The sequence below is a fragment of the Petromyzon marinus genome, chromosome 53, assembly GCF_048934315.1.
Source record: "Petromyzon marinus isolate PM22_M1 ecotype Great Lakes invasive population chromosome 53, UKy_Petmar_22M1.pri1.0, whole genome shotgun sequence".
NCBI classification, from domain to species: Eukaryota; Metazoa; Chordata; class Hyperoartia; order Petromyzontiformes; family Petromyzontidae; genus Petromyzon; species Petromyzon marinus.
In genome coordinates this window covers 8577979-8594923 of record NC_133719.1, presented here as the reverse complement: position 1 = coordinate 8594923, position 16945 = coordinate 8577979, and the positions used below count along the sequence as shown (strand labels likewise).

Genomic DNA, 16945 nt, shown 5'->3' with positions numbered 1-16945 from the left:
CGTGCCGCGACATGACGTCACTTTCTAATTTCATCCCCCCCCCCCACCTCGGCAACATCACGGGAGCCATGATGGCACCCCTAGGCCTTTTAGGTTAGCGGCCGACAGCGACAGCAACAAGCAAGCGAGCGAGCAAGCAGCCGTCCGGCTTCCTTGTGGCCGCGCAGCGAAAAGAACAGAGGGCGAACCGCAGAGGGGAACGAGGAGGACGCGGGGAGAGCAAATGACGGCGGCGCAGCGGTTCGGCATGGCCTCGGAGCTGCGCTTGGAGGCGGGCGAGGAGGCGGGCAGCAACACGGACAGCAGGCCCACGTCTGACCGGGTGAGCGTGAGGCGGAAAGAGCGGGGAAAGTCAGGGGGTGGCGGCGGTAGGGATGGGGGGGGGACCACCAGGCTCTCTGGGGTCGTCTAGGGGAGTTTGGGGGGTGAGGGGGGACGGTCGGTGAGGCGTGGGGTTGTCTGGGAGTCTCGGGTCCGAAGTCTGGGGCCTACAGAATGTAAGGCGGTGGACTTGCTGGGTTGTCCATGTCCCGTCGTGACACGTTCAGTCTGTGTAAGTCCCTCGGCTTTTGTCGTGTAAAGCGGTGCAAGTTGCAGAATAATATAAAAAAATTACTTTCACTTAAGGTGTTTTAAGAGACCGACTGCTGCAGTGTCCTTACACTCATTTTCAAATGGGGGTGCTGGGGACACTTTCGCCGATAAGACATTGTCGGTGTTAGGGCCGCCACACATTTGAAACCAAGGGGAGTTTGACAGCATGCTGGGGGTTTTTTTCTCACTATTTGTGTATTGTCGAGGGCCGAAAAAAAGGCTGTCAGTGGCCCGCGGACCTTGCGATGAAGAACACTTGGCTACTGAGGTCCGTGATCTCGGATTTTATGATACAGGGTCTAACTGGGGGCAACTGGCAGATGACTCAGTGCTAGCGTCCAGCGTTTATGATCAGCAGTCCTTCATCTGGGATGTATACGGTCTTTTGGAGTCTCGGGTCCGAGGTCTAGAGTCTGTGAGGTTGACATTCTTGGGAATGTACTGTCTCCATTGTCTCTTGAGATGCGGGCCCGCGATCCTCTGGGGTATTTGGTCTGTGGTATCAGGAGTCTGTCGTGTTTGAGATCTTCGTGGCCTATGGGGGATTTGGGGGCTCTCCAGCGCTGTCCTCCAGACAGTCTCGTCCCTTCACCTGATGAAGGCCGCTTGTGTTGTGGCCGCAACGTCGTGAAAATTTTATTGTGTTATTTTATTTTATCAATTAATTATTTTATTCTCATTCTACGTGACTTTACCGAAAAAAACAAAGAAGAGGAATCCTTGCAGTCACGAAAGCTTTAAATCGAAATATGTGATGTGTTGGCAGCACGGGGGATTGTTGGGTCTGTGTGGATTGTATAACCGCGGAAGTTGTGCAGTCTTTGTCACAGAGAGGCCCGGACAGACAGATACTTAGAGAGACGTAAATGCAGGGAGAGGAACAGACACATGGAGCAGGTGGTTTGTGTTCTCTAGGATTGGCGTTCTGTGGTTTAAAAAAAAAAGTAGTTTCGCCAATTATTTTAGCAGGAAATGATTTTTTTCGTCTAAAATAAACTTGGAGTAATATATTTGCCAAAATGATCCCTCTGAAAGTGTATCTCAAGAGCAGAATGTACATTTGCACCTCTGTACCTTTTTGTCATAGAAGCGTTGAGTAGATGATTGCAATCCCAACTCGACAAAGCAGAGAGAGAAATGTGTAACATTTGGTGCAAGTGGCCTTGCATCCTAAAAATTAGCCCGGGAAGGGCCCTTACCCAAAATGACTAAATAAGCCACATTTTTTTTCCCAACACATTCAATTCCCAGCCACCGCTAACATAATTTAATGGACATAAGTGAAAAAGAGCTTTATAGCTCATCAGATTCCTCCAGTGTAAAAAATATTCTGATTCAGTTGCGAGTGATATGCGCATGCCTGTAAACCCCTTATCAGTGCCTACTTTATTACAGACCAATTAAGACCTTATTGGTCACCCCTGCCCTTATATATCTCAACGTGCATCCTACAAAGTCCGATCACAAGGGAGAAACACAAACAAATAGAGCACTTTTTTGCCCGTATTGAAACGTATGGACCTGAAACAATTTCCCTGTACAATAATACGTGTAAATCGTATGGGTTGACAGGTATGTACGTGAACCAATCCTAGACCACCTTTCGTTTCTATGGACAAACAAATGACGGAGTGTCGAGGCCTTCCTCAAGCAGTGGACGGACAAACAACAGTGCATTATAACATCGTGTCAATTCTTATATTGGTAATGTGTTTTCCGCCGACGTTTATATTTGCTTCCTGTCATTTATTACTAGGTCGTGGACTTGATCAACCAGGCTTCACTCACAACAAATGAATCTCAAAAGTTGCTCCTGCTGAAACAGGTAAGTGTCCGTGTGTACGTGCGTGCGCACTGTGACAATGCCAGTCCAAAACCAAAAGGACGGCACTATGCAATGAAACCGCTGTCATTGGTTACCTAACCTTAACTATTAACTCTTGAATTTAGGCATAATAACTTGCCCCATATCGTAAATAAATTTCACTCATTCCACTGCACAACCATACTGCACTGGAGCCGTGCTGAGCCAGCCCTGCGCAGCTTAGGAGGTGCCCAGGTTTTATTTCCACTGCAGATCCACTGCTGCGCCACTGACATCGCAGTTCACATGTAGCGAGTTAAATTAAATATCGAGAATTATTTAACTCTGCTCCTGGCTCTGTTTGGCAGGAGCCAAATTAATATTTTGGTTCTGGCTCAGCTTAGCAAATTACCAGTGAAAAACCACCAGCACCATGCTAGCATGGCTCAGATGTGCCAGTGGAGTTCCAAGTGAGCAGCCTTATTCTTGACATTAAACATGACCAATAGGAAACAAACGTATCTGCCATCTGTGTAATTCCTGTATGAAAAACCTCTGCTTAGTGTACAATACTGGAAACCGCTGTCAATCGTCTTGATCGTAGTGAATGCCATCTCGTTTGTTCACAGGTTCAGGAACTGATTGTCAACAAGGAACCAGCCCTCCTGGATAACTTCCTCGATGTAAGGCCCTGTAAAATGTGTGACCAAAAATAAAAATGAATACAAAGTAAAGGAGGCTCCATTGGCAGTGGTGTATGAGCACAAATTAAAATTTTAAGGGAGTGCGTTTGATCTTTGCCCGTAAACGTGTAGATACTTTAACTAAAACAAGGATGAGATGGATATATTTAAAAATCCAGATCACCACTTGAGAATTGTATCGATACTTGCGGGTCGATAAGCTCTGCTATATTTGTGCGATTCCATCACAGGCTTGGTAGCCATAATGGGTGTTTTGGATGGTGGGAAAAAAATATCCTTATTTATACCTACGTGACTTTACCGAAAGAACCAAAGAGTATGGATTCCTGCAGTCACGAAAGCTTCAAATCAAGATTTAAAAATATCCTGTTGTAGATTATTGAAGTCATTACTCCAGTTATAATGGATTTCAAGTTTTAGTGTCATTGTAAAATCAATCACGATAAAGAATGTTTTATTTATCAAGTTAATTCTTCTGAATGTAGTTTTTTGTTTTTCTTTCCCGAATGTATTCCAATTCTTTCAGCTCATGCATTAAAAGTGTCTATTCAGAAGAATTGAACAGCGGGACATGCGTACGTAACCATGCGTATATCACTTGGCTCCGCCTTTTTCAGGAAATGATCGCGTTTCAAAATGACAGACTATTGGAAATTCGTAAATTTATCATTGGCTTCATGGAAGAGGCATGGTGAGTTTCATATTTCTTACATCTTTGTTTACCTACAGCTATCAATAGATACAGAATGATTCGGGGGCCCAGTTTCGATTTCATGTATTGTCACAAATCAGGTGTGGGATTTAATTCAAGAATCAATTCATGAAATGATGAGCTGTCGTGCCTTTTGTGGGTGAGGGGGGTGGTCTCGTGAAATTAATACAACATACTTATTCAGAATATTTAAAACTTTACATAAATCGTTATTTTTACGGTCTGGCGCGTGCATCGTGAGTGTAACAATATATTTTAATTCATGAGTTAATGCAGAGTTGAATGCTTTGATTAGCGCATCATGTAGAGCTCGTCGATAGGAATAGATTGCCGTATCGTTCGCCTTCAACAGACATAAAATGACGTCGCAATGCAGTTTATACGAGAGCCGGGGGCTTATGGGACCCCGGGGTCCCTCCATAAGGTTCAATTGTTGGCTTATAACCCATGCGATATTAAAACCTAGCTATCAAAGCTGAATTCCTGCCATGGGAGCTTATAATGTATAGATGGAATTTATAATGTATAACATCTGGATTGCATCCAGTCTCATCAGATCTTGGAAGCTATGCAGGTTTGAGCCTGGAAAGTGACGGCACGGGTGACCAGCATGCATTACATAGGTCTTGTCGGCGAATATGAGGCTATGTTTGTGAACAGTGGGAAGTGCAGCAAAAACCCATTCTTGTACTGTACTATGCTCCCATATCTGTGCTTCCCTCCTTCACCAAACCGGCACCGATCAGCGTGGCGATGTATGCTCAAACATTCCCCACAATCTGCACGTGTCTTGGGTGGCTCTCGTCCAACAGTGTATTGACAAAATGGGCTTTACATTCATAAGGATGCACTGGCCGTCCCAGGCATATGCAAGTAGTTCCACATGACGATCCTGCAACACGTTCCACGGTGTTGCTATCAAGTCAACGTGCGGGAAGTGCAACTGTGCACCAGGACCCATGCACTGGAGGGCGCTCAGGCGCAGGGCTATAAAGAGTGGGGAAATTGGACACAGGGGCACCCATTTTATTCCTTGCATCCCGAGCCCTTGCCTACCACACTACGTCACTGTCTTCCGCAAGGATCGCCGCCTCGCTGCGTGTGCGTTGCTGAGATCCCAAGAGCGATGCCGTTTTTGCTTTCCCCTCCGCAGTAAGAAGGACAACGAGCTGCTTCTGAAGCTGATCGCGAACATCAACATGCTGCTGCACGACGAGAACGTGAACGTGGTGAAGCGCGCTATCCTCAGCCTCACGCAGCTGTATCGCGTCATGCTGCAGGTGGGTCTGGCGCTGCTGTCTGTGCGTCATCGTGTATGTGCTTGTCCGTGTCGGTGAGCTCGCTAACAACACTTGCCCCAACAGTCTGTTCCGGCTATACGGGGGGGATCTTTGTCTTTACTTGTGCGTGTGTACCCTTTTCACGCAATTGTGAGTGGTAGTTCAGCAGTTGACACACAGGGCTACAAACCCGGTGATACGAGTTCGATTCCCACTCGCGGCCAACACCACTGACGAATATCTGAACTGGTGCTGGGCCACTCCCCTAGGTCAACTCGGTCTTAAATTATTACCTGGTACTGTGTGGACATATCAGCACTGGAGAGACAAATGCAGCTCGGGCGTAGTGCTGGCACACCACGACATTGTGCAACGTGTCGGCCTTAATGGATGCTTGCTTACAGCACTTGCCCAAATTGCTTGTGAAGGCTACATGGGGGGCTCTTTGTCTTTGGGCGCATGTCATTTTAATATCAATTTGCAATGTTGGTTTTCACAGAGGAAATGCTCAACACGCGGCTCTAACCCAGAACACCACAATTGGCTCCAATCGCATTTTAATGTTTCAGGCTGCAATAATAATTATGTTGATTATATTTGTTGTTCGCCACGTTCTTTTAGCACACATCACAAAGGGGCTATGTTTCCACAGATCGGTAGAGTCTGTGCTATGTTTTTACCCAATTAAATATTGTTTGTTAATTGTTCTCATACGGGCCGTGATGCCAGCACACATGGCCTGTGAGGCAAGATGCCGTTAATTCACTCGCAGCATTAACCAGGGCTGCCTACTACCTCGGACTGGCAAAATGTGCTGGACTCCCGACTTTCATAACCACTTTGCATTTCAGTCCCAGGAGACGACCTTGTTTAAATTTCAGGGAGAAAGTTGTTCCCATCCGTGTCCAGGAATGGATACAGTTACAGGTGGCGCCTGGTATACAGGAGTTCGTGGGTTCGATCCCAACCGTGACGCCTGTATATTTCGAGTTTGCACGTTCTCCCCGTGGCCACATGGATTTTTCCCCAGGTCTGCTGGTTTTTCCCTCCACATTTACAATCAACATGCGTTTATAGAGTAATTGGCTGCTCTACATTTCTCCTTGATAAGCCACTTGGTTTAACTATCATTTGTGGCCGGGTCGCTTCTGCAAAAAGAGTTACATTGCTCAGTGGAGTTTCCATGTTCTGGTAAAATAAAAATAAATAGTTTTAGTTTTTGTCACGTTTGTGTCTCTGTGCGCATGTGTGCACCTTCAGTGGCTGGCGGGCCACCGCAAGGTATCCGAGGAGCAGGAGGCGGTGTGGGAGATGATGAGTGCGATGCGCAACGACATCATGCAGCTACTCGACTCTGAGAACGACGGAGTGCGCACTCACGCCATCAAGTTCGTCGAGATGCTCGTGGTGGCCATGTCACCGCGCACGCAGGACTCGGAGGTCACCAAGCGGCAGGAGGGAGAGGCCTGCATGGAGCGCATCCCGCGCGACCACCCCCTGCTCAAGCAGAGTAAGTCGCCGCATCGTCGTCAAAATCGTCAACATTGTCATCATCGTCGTGATCGTCACAGTCGTCACAGTCGTCATTGTCGTCGTCATCGTCAAAATCGACACCACCATCAAAGTTGTCAACATTGTCATCGTCGTCATCGCCATCATTGTCAAAATCGTCAACATCGTCAACATTGTCATAATCAGGATTGTGGCAATTCGCTCGCCCCACTTCACATACGCTGCATTATCACGTTTCGCGTGGCGATTTCATTGACAAATTGATCATTTTTATTTTTGCACATTGTAATTGCAGCGCCTCTAATGCCTGCAGGGGTTACTTGAACCATTTTGTCAATTCGCCACTACTGGACAATGGCCTCCCCACGCCGTGTCTTGTCCCGGTTAGAGGTCGTTTGGTCATACTTCACCCCGCTAGTAGGTGTGATTTACTATTGGTGGCAGGGAGCGGGCTGGATCAGTTCGAATATCACTCGCCACTGATGACAGTCTAGCTCGGGTTACCGTTCTCACAGCGCAGTGTGCGTATCGCTCCGCCATATTTTCCATAGCATTATCACCGTCGTTACCACGACCATCGCTGTGAATGGCGTGCGGCACGATGCGTCGCGGAGAGTGACGCGGTTGCGGCGGTGGGTTTGGTGGTTTGTCGTCGCTCTCAGGTCAGCTGCGAGAAATGGGCGAGGCGGCGCTGGAGCGGCTTCTCAGCTTCATGGTGCACCCGGCCATCTCCTCCATCAACCTGACGGCTGCACTGGGCTCCCTGGCCACAATCGCGCGCCAGCGTCCCGTCTTCATGGCCCGCGTGGTACAGGCCTACGAGACGCTTCACGGTGAGTGCCTCGCCGCTCGCGGTGCACGTACGCAGGCACGCACGCAAGATCACAACAACAACAAAGCACCCAGGGCAGAAACTAAACTTTTGACCAGGTTAGGCCCACAGAGCTGTATAGCTATTTTTTTAGAAGCGACCGAGCCACACATTATAGCTCAACAAAGTGGCTTATCATCGCCCAAAAACTCTTGGACGCACGTTGATTCTGAATGTGGAGGGAAAAACCGGAGGACCCGGAGAAAAAGCCACGCGACCATAGGGAGAACACGCACACTTCAAATATACAGCAGGCGTCAGGGTCGGGATCGAACCCACGACCTCCTGCATACCAGGCGAGGTAGTTAACATCTCCTAGCCACCGCGACATGAAGGAATAGCGGAGGGAGACCGAGGGTGAGATGATTGAAGGATGTGATTGAGATGTGCGAGGCAAGTCGATGTTACGAGAGAAGAGGCACAAAAGAGGAGAAGTACATTGAGTTGTGTGTATAATTACAGGAGGGGGCCCAGTGAACTAAAGAGCTCTAAATGCAGGGTTCCTGCATTAACACCAGATGCTACGTCATCACACAAACAAGAGAAAATCCCAGCGGCTGACTCCGTGGTCTAAATTCGTCACACTATCTGATATTTTGACAGATAAAAAGTGTCCCGTAAGTATAGACATATTTATCCTGTTATCAATATTTATGAGTGGATAACCCCACTGATATTAATTATATTTGTGGGTAGGCATGGATAATAATAGCTGACAGTGTTGCCCGCACATCGACATCAACACGGATAAGATAAATGTAATTGAATGTGTTTAAAATACTGTTGGCTAAAATACAGACCAGTGAAATGTTACGTTCCACATTTGACAGCCATTCGGCTCGTTTCTACAGTCTGCAGTTTTCCGTGTTGTATTCATTAAAATAAATTTGCCTGAACTGGCCGTCAGCAGTTCTCCTGCTGTATCTGTTCCACCTGGTGACGGTCGCTTGTGTTGCGCCCGAAACGTCGTGATTTAATTTATTTTATTTTATACCTACATGACTTTACCGAAAGAACCAAAGAGTATGGGGATCCCTGCAGTCACGAAAACCTCAAATCTAGATCAAATCTAGATTGGCCGTACAGTTGCAGGGTTGCCCTTTTTACGTGTGTATAGTTGCACCACAGACTGTAGTGCTCTTGTTCTAGCCACGTGTAAACCACGGGTGCCTGTGTGCTTGCGCAGCCAATTTGCCACCGACGCTTGCCAAGTCACAGGTGAGCAGCGTGCGGAAGAACCTCAAGCTGCACCTGCTGGGGCTGCTTAAACTTCCATCGTCCATCGAGTTCCACCCGCAGATGAGCACCCTCCTCTATGACCTGGGCACCAGCCCACAGGTACGACCCCACCGTGCTCCATGGCCCCATTGTATTGTCAATCCACTGCTGGATGGAGGCCTCCCCGTCCATGCTTCGCCCTGCTGGTCGGTGCTCGTTGGTGAAAGGGGGGGGGGGGATGTCAGGACTAGTTTGGATATCACGCAGTGGCCATGCTCCACCACCCATTTTTTAACTCATCTTCAGTAAACTAAGTTGAGATTTGTTCATTTATATATTTTTTTTCTTACAATTGTATATTCAAAATAACGTGATGTGTCCCAGGTTGCCCATGCATGCGTTACAATGGGCCACTTTTAACCTCTGGCTAATAAAACATACTTCAAAAATAAAACATACATGGCACATACAATACACAGGAGTCTCATCCTATATTTGTAAAAAACTTTCACAACCAGATTCAAACAGAGGAAAATAGAGAATGGACGAAGGGGATTGGTAGGGAGAAGGGGAACCGGAGGAAATCTAATCGAGCAAACTCAACCTGTCACAATCTAAATCCAGAGCTCATTCTCCAAACCTACATCTACGGGTGGTCACATAGAGGGTTGGTGGGTCACACAAATGTTGCAAAACTCCCTTCCCGTGGTTGTCGAGGAGGTGCCATGCCCTGGCTTACCAGGGGAAGGTAGTGAATCAAAGTGTGGACGAATCTCCATCTGTCCTATCTGTATGCCCCTCGCACATGTGGATTTTCTCCGGGTGCTGCGGTTCCCTCCGACATAAATACTTATTAAATTGCCAGAAAACATCTGAATATATCGAGGACCATAGAACTTGGGCAATGGTAGGTACCACTTGTCCGTGGTTCCTAGGCAATTGCGAGATGCAACATGCACAAAAACTAAACTAAACAGTACATAAATAATCATTGTATTATAACTGACATCAAGTCAATGCATTTTTTTCGGGATTCCAGACAGCAATAATTTATTTTTGCGGAGGCTGTGTTAATTGTAGGAGATCCGTGGCATTTCGCGTTGTCCGGGGCCACCGTTAGGAACAACCCCTTGCGTGCACGGCTGCGTGAGCTCTTGCGATGCCGCGCCGGTTTTGTGCGACACTCACCGACTGCCGTCCCCAGGAGCTGCAGCGCAACATGCCGAGCGCGCGCGAACTGCGAAGGCGCATGCACCGCGACGACACGGAGCAGCACAGCAAGAAGATGAAGATGGGTACGCGTGCGCTCGTGCCAACAAAACAAAAAAACGATTCCCTTAACAAATCGTTCAAACCATTATACAGCAAAATATCCGTTATGCGGCGCTTTAACCGTGCGGAATGCTCGTATTAACCGGCATCTGTCATAGATGGTAATGCAAGTCTTCACTTCACGTATCTGTAAAAATTCCGACAGCCATCCGGCATCTTTCCATGCACTTGTCGTAGATCTGTTGTTTTTGGGAGCTTCAGGACGATGCGGAGTGGTGGCGCTCACGTCAATCCGTACATACAGTACTCTACTATTGTATAAAGCACTGTACTACTGTATGCTGTACAATAAAAGGCCCCACTGCTTCTCAACAATTCACTTAGAATGCTCTACAACTGGCTGCTGAGTACCTCTGTAAAAGAGTATATTATTTCTTATATCGTGGTTAAAAAAGTAGGCTTAGTTTTTTTCCTGAAAAGTTGTAGGAAATACTCAAAATTGCGGTTAACGATAAGTTAGAACTCTCAAATAACTGATTAACCACCACCACCCTCCTCCGTTCCCTAATGGATGCCGAATAGCAGCAGAGCTATTCGGCATCCATGGCGGATGCATCAGGCCCCCACCTCAACATCCAGTGCATGCCCAACGTGACCTGGTGATGATGAGTGGTGATCGCTGCAGATGGTGTCATCGGAAGTGCTAATGACGGTTGCGTTTTGCCCCGCTGCGTGATGTTTTGCCATGGTTCTGCTCGGTGTTGCGATTCCTCCTCGTGGCTGCACCGGCTTCTTCAAATCTCCACTATACCCTTCCTTTCATGAATGGTCTGTGTCGCCGCCATTCTCAATTTGTTCTGGACCTAAACTGCACATAATTTGCAGAAATCATGTGTTGTATATGTTAATTCCCAATGCACGATTTTATGCGTGTATTACGTGCAAAATAATCAACGTCAAGCAATTATTATTTGTTATTTTTATTACACTGTTTGCCCAGGAAAGCCGCACCGACCCTTTGTCACCAGGGCCCTGCCCTTGTGGGTGACGTTGCTATAAATAATCCCAATGGATAATTTTCAGGTAATATTTCAGCATTTGGATGTTTGGCCAAGACCAGTGACATTGTAGGCCGTTTTAATTAAGGAAGTAAAATGGAGAACCCGGAGGAAACCCACGCGAAACAAGCGGAGGAACGCAAAAACCCCGTGCAGAAATGCACCCGAGTCGGGAATCGTCACCGGGAAAACTCTTGCTGCGAGGCGCAAGCGTTACCGTGGCGCCACCCTGCCACCAAGCGATGGGCCGATTAGCCATTGTTAGTGACGCCCGCTGATCACGACCCCGGGTGTCGTCGCGCAGAGACCATGCAAGACGAAGACGACGACAAGGAAGCGGAGGCTGTGCCGGCGCCAAGACCCAAGGCGGCCCCGTTACCCAGCGTACTGTCTGCCATCGACGTCACGGCGCAGCACATCCTGCCCATGCTCACCCCGGACAAAGTGGCCAACCTGGTAAAGTGGGCCCGCATTGTGTGGGTGCGCGGTAAAACACGCCCGCGTGTTTTAAATAGAATCCCCAAATGGATTGCAGCCAGGGCTGGACATTTAAATTTTGTGGAGGAATGCGTAAATGCCCCCCCCCCTCCTCCACCTACCAAGATAGATCTAGACCATACCAGCAAAAACAGCCTTTTACACTTGGTTGTAAGATTCCGCCCACGTACCGTTTGAGAGGTCCAGAGCGTGGCGGACAGACGCTTGCGAATTATGTGATCGGCTTATAGCCTTTTCAGAGCTCCAATAAAGTGAAGGCCTTTCCGCCAGCACTGACGTAACCACGTGATTTCAGAGCTGCACCTCGAACGTATGATAATCTTGTTTTCTAATATGGGTCCGCAGGTGCTGGTGAGCATGGTGCTCCTTCCGGACACGATGCCAGCCTCCTTCCAGGCCACCTACACGCCCATCGAGTCGGCTGGCACGCATGCCCAGATCCAGCACTTGGCTCGTCTCATGGCCACGCAGATCTCCAATGCCGGGCTTGGACCAGGTGTGCCACCCGCCCATCACCACCGACGCCTCTCAAGTCCGCCGTGTGTTTAAATAAAATAACCCAAATGGATTTACAGCCAGCGCTGGAAATGGAAATTGCTGGAGCGCCCCCCCTTGTTGAGAAGCGCTCTGCTAAGCGTGCGCTGTCGTGCAGGCGTGGAGATGGAGAAGGAGAGGGAGAAGGAGCGTGAGCGAGAGAAGGAGAGGGAGAAGGAGCGAGAGAAGAAGGCGAACGAGGAGGAGGAGAACACCAAGAACTCGCTCATCAAGCGCAAGGTGCAGGTCATCTCCGTCATGGCCACCGCCTACTCTGGTGCCGGTGGAGCCATGACCGCGACGGATGAGGGGGCGACTCCGACCCCGCGCCGCTTGCCCGAGCCCATCATCCCCGCACCGCAGACACGGTCAGCACAGAAAAACAATGTTCAGATTTCCACCACATGATGATAATGATGATGATAAAAATGCGCTTTGAGTTGCTGAGGCAATTTAAGCGAGGCCACATGAATGTAGAGATCAGTATTTTTAAGGTGAGTAATGGTGTGTGTGTGTGTCGCAGGCTTGTGGGGAGCGACAGTGCAACGGTTAACACGCTGCGCTATGAACTCGGTGACCCGAGTTCGATTCCCTTCACGGCCAACACCAATGACGATTATCTTAACTGGTCCTGGGCCTCCCCCTAGGTTGACTTAACCATAAAATTAGTACCTGGTGCGATGTGTAAACATCACCACTGGGGAGACAAAGGTGGCCGGGCATGGTGTTGGCTACCCACCCCCTCGTGCTCGCTAACAGTACTTGCCCCAGCAGTCTGTTAAGGCTATACTGTGGGGATCTTTGTCTTGTCACAGGCTTGCTGGCCCAGGCATACGCAGGAAGGTATTCCGCGTGGCTGACGTGCTGCAACCGCTGTCAAGCGAGGAGATGGAGCGCATGTCGCACGCCGCTGTGGGCCGCATCCTCCAGGCGGACAGGACGTGCATGCGCGGTGGCGCCGGCCACGTAAGCGTGGCGAGGGTTATCACACTTCCTCCACCAGCCCGCAACAAACATCATCATCATCATCATGCACTACTTGATATCGTGCCTCTCACAAGTATAAAACAAGCGCCCAATCAACACTGCACGCGTGGTGGCTCCAGGCACATAAGCGTGGTCTCGGGTAAACACACTTCTTCCCTCTCCCACCCCGCAACAAACATCATTATCCTCATGCACTACTTGATATTGTGTCTCTCACAAGTACAAAACAAGTCCCTAAATCGCCAACACACGCGCGGTGACTCCAGCCACGTAAGCGTGGCTCGGGTGAGCACACTTCCTCTCCCACCCCGCAACAAACATCATTATCCTCATGCACTACTTGATATTGTGCCTCTCACAAATATAAAACAAGCCCCCAATCGCCACCGCAATAAAGAAGCTCAATGAAACGGAGCAGTTGCGCGCAAGTGGTTGCACACATGAACTTGGCATCACGAGACGTGTCCAAGATTGCACGCAACCTTTCCAAAATTGTGTACGTACACTGCGGGAGTATTACGAACTAACGCATCGAACAATTACGTCGTTGTGTGCTTAAAATATACACTAAGTGTTGAACAATGTTTGAAAAAAAGTAGCATTTTCAACATCCAATACATGAAGGACTATTAAATGTGTTTTTTTGGAGAGGATAATCTGTCCGTCTAGCTCTACGAGTTGAGTCGTGGTGCATTGCACTGGTTAGTGCACAGTGCATTAAATCGAGCAACCTGAATGTGTAATTTAATTCTAATTTGACGAGGATGAACTCAAGTATGGTCAAACATCAACCTCCGCGACTGACACAGCGCGGGGAGGAAATTCGTCCGGCAACGTATCGCGAATTATTATAACACGGCCGCTCGCCTTTATGTTCATGCACGTTGAACTTCTTACGCACCGTACGTAGCCAACCGTGCTAATCGGAGGGTGCCTTTGTCACGCGTTTCACCTTTGTCCCGCAGGTGCGCAATCAGCTGCTGGCGCGGCTGGCGGCCCGGTTCGGCGGGGAGATGCGGGCCCAGCTGCTGGAGTGCGTGCTGGCTGACATGCGCACCCAGGGGGACCTGGCCTTCACGTGGCTCTTCCAGGAGTACGCCACCTACCTGGAAAGCGAGCAGCCCTCGGCGCTCGAGAACTACGACAACTGTCTCACGGGCCTGCTCAGCGGCCTGCTGGAGAAGGGCGACCAGCGGGACGGGTGCGACATCGCCGCCGCTGCCACTGCCATCACCATCGACGCCGATATGCACCACGCCGCGCTCTAATCCTGCCCTTGACGTGCACCAGAAATCATCATCAATCTTTATTTAGAGTGGTCGAATCCGATGAGCTACAAAGCTCTTTTTCACAATACGAAAACACAATAGGAGTGCAAAATAGAGAAAATGGGAAAGCAAGTCACTAAATATTAATAGTTAATAAATACACAAATAAATGTATTATATGAGTCCAATTTATCAAGATTTAGCTAGGCAGCAGAAACAACAACAAAACAGTCCCAGACCACACCAAGATAACACCACACTGCATTAGTCCCTCAATAGAATGGCACATTAACATTGAACTTTTGATACACAGATACATCAGACGTGACCCCAAAGTGAAGACGCAGGGCATTATCAATTTTATTACCTTAAAACTCTTTAAACTAAGACTAAACTATTTTTATTTTTACAAGGTAAGGCACCACTGAGCTATATAGCTCTTTTTCAGAAGCGACCCAGCTGCAAATGATAGCTCAGCGAAGTGGCTTATGGTGTGGAAATTTATAACAGCCAAATACTCTAAGCACCTGTTGATTCTAAATGTGGAGGGAAAAACCGAAGGACCCAGAGAAAAATCCACGCACCCACAGGGAGAACATGCAAGCTCAAAATATACAGGCATTGGTAGGGTCTGGATCGAACTCGCGACCTCCTGTATACCATGCGAGGTCGTTAACATCTTGCCACTGTGGCCACCGTGGCAGGAGCACGTAATCATATGATTTGATCTCAGTGGGCCCCCGCTTTGTGCTCCATTCAAGCTGAGCTTGTCAAGGACAGGGTGGGAACCTAGGGTCCCGCAGGTCGGATACAGCCAACCCCTATGGCTAGGCCTGACTACCATCGTAAAATAAGAATGGTGCGATATAAGTCATTGATGTTGGCGGTGATCGTGACGATTGTTGTTGCCGCCGCGTGCTCCGTGTCACCAGGCTGTTCTCCAGGATCGTTCTGGAGGCCCCACGGATGACAGGACGTGCGCTCGAGGTGTTGAGGAGGTACTGCGAGGATGAGGTGGGTGTTTTGTGTCGCTGCATCGTGTTATATTGCCCCTGCCCACCTCTCCCTCCCCTCTCGCTCCACTCCTCCACACTCTCCTCCATCTTTCGTCGCGCTCTGCTCGCCTCTTCGAACTCTCCTCCCTCTCATGGCCGATGATGACGATAATCAGGACGATAATTATATAACCGATCTATTACATCAATTTAATGGCAGTGCTTGTCATGTGTTGCATGCAGAGCTACGCGTACCGTATGTATGTGCTTCATGTGGGGAGAGGTGGTGTAGCAGTTTGCCTTCTGCTATACAAACCTGTTGACCTGAGTTCAACTCCCGCTCACAGCCAACAACAGTGACATTTATTTGAACCGGTCCTGGGCCTCCCCTAGGTTGATTCGGCCTCAAATGAGTACCTGGTGCGATGTGTAAACATCGCCACTCGGGAGACAAAGGCAGCCGGGCGTGGTGCTGACCACTCACCCCTTTGTGTGCCGTTCCGGCCTTCATAAGTGCTACTCGCTAACAGCACTTGCCCCAACAGTCTGTGAAGGCTATATGGGGGGGGATCTTTGTTTTTTTTGTATCGTGCGAACCCGCGCGTAGCGTGAAGACCCCCGTGTGTTACCCGTGCCCCGTGTGCAGACCCGCGTGTACCTGGGCATGTCGACGCTGCGGGAGCTGGTGCTGAAGCGGCCATCGCAGAAGATGCTCTACATGCACGTGCTGCTTGAGCTGTGCTCCCACGACAAGGACAAGGCAAGCGCCACCGTCACCTCGCCCCACCAGCGTACAACACGTGAAGAGTCATGACACGCGTTCGGTGTAGACGATAAGGCGCATTTCATCCGTAGATTCCCATGCACCGTGCGTGGAAAGCAGGAAATAAACAGAACCTGCAGGGTCAACGGCCAGAACTAGGGGGTAAAGGCCAGTTTTAAAGAGGTGAGTTTTAAAGACGGACTTAAATATAGATAACGTTCATGAAAGTCTTATTAGCAAATGCAACATGTTCCAGAACTTGGCAGCTGCACTGGCAAAAGCCTGATCACCCCAGGAAGTGAGGCTTGACCTCAGAGTTCTTTGAAGAAGGCGATCCGGAGATCTCGGGGACACCTCGTTGGAGAGTATAAAGATGGATCGCTTACTGTAGATATTGCGGGGCTAACCCATTGAGTGCCTTGTAAGTCAGCAGCAGATATGTCACAGATGATGATGATGCTTGAAACATCAGCATCATATAAACAAAATCAAAGTGATTTGCTGCTCAGATGAGCATTGAGGCGGATCCAGTGGTGGAAATTCCTCGTTCCAACGGTGGGGGCAAGTCTGTTCGTAGGTTAACCGCTGTTGGCTTACCACAAAGTGGTGCACAATATCTCAATCCCTTTGGGGTGATGGGCTGAGTCAACCCCCAAGAAGGATTTGGACTCGCAACCTAACGATTGTGGGCAAGTCGCTCTGCCGCTGAGCCACCTCGGCGCACCTCCGATGAGCACGGTTGGCTACGTACGGTGCGAAAGAAGTTCAACATACATACACCTGACTGGTTATTGTATGGACTAAATTTAAAAAACTTAAATTGGCATTCGAAGAGTTACCCATTAGTCGATAGAATATCAATTAAAAGATCGATT

At 48.9% G+C, this 16945-nt stretch overlaps 1 protein-coding gene across 1 annotated transcript in view; it reads left to right on the top strand.

The window, feature by feature from the left end:
• The first annotated feature begins 11 nt into the window (after positions 1-11).
• The window catches only part of SYMPK (symplekin scaffold protein), a 29181-nt gene continuing 12247 nt past the window's right edge, over positions 12-16945 (top strand). Inside the window, exons 1-16 of the mRNA XM_032974315.2 lie at positions 12-322; positions 2351-2419; positions 3028-3081; positions 3720-3793; positions 4968-5094; positions 6355-6604; positions 7269-7439; positions 8664-8815; positions 9900-9990; positions 11330-11481; positions 11869-12019; positions 12176-12425; positions 12873-13023; positions 14010-14245; positions 15245-15326; positions 15954-16067. Of these exons, the coding sequence (XP_032830206.1) occupies positions 224-322; positions 2351-2419; positions 3028-3081; positions 3720-3793; positions 4968-5094; positions 6355-6604; positions 7269-7439; positions 8664-8815; positions 9900-9990; positions 11330-11481; positions 11869-12019; positions 12176-12425; positions 12873-13023; positions 14010-14245; positions 15245-15326; positions 15954-16067 (2223 nt within the window). The 5' untranslated portion in view covers positions 12-223. The remainder of the gene's footprint in view (positions 323-2350; positions 2420-3027; positions 3082-3719; positions 3794-4967; positions 5095-6354; positions 6605-7268; positions 7440-8663; positions 8816-9899; positions 9991-11329; positions 11482-11868; positions 12020-12175; positions 12426-12872; positions 13024-14009; positions 14246-15244; positions 15327-15953; positions 16068-16945) is intronic.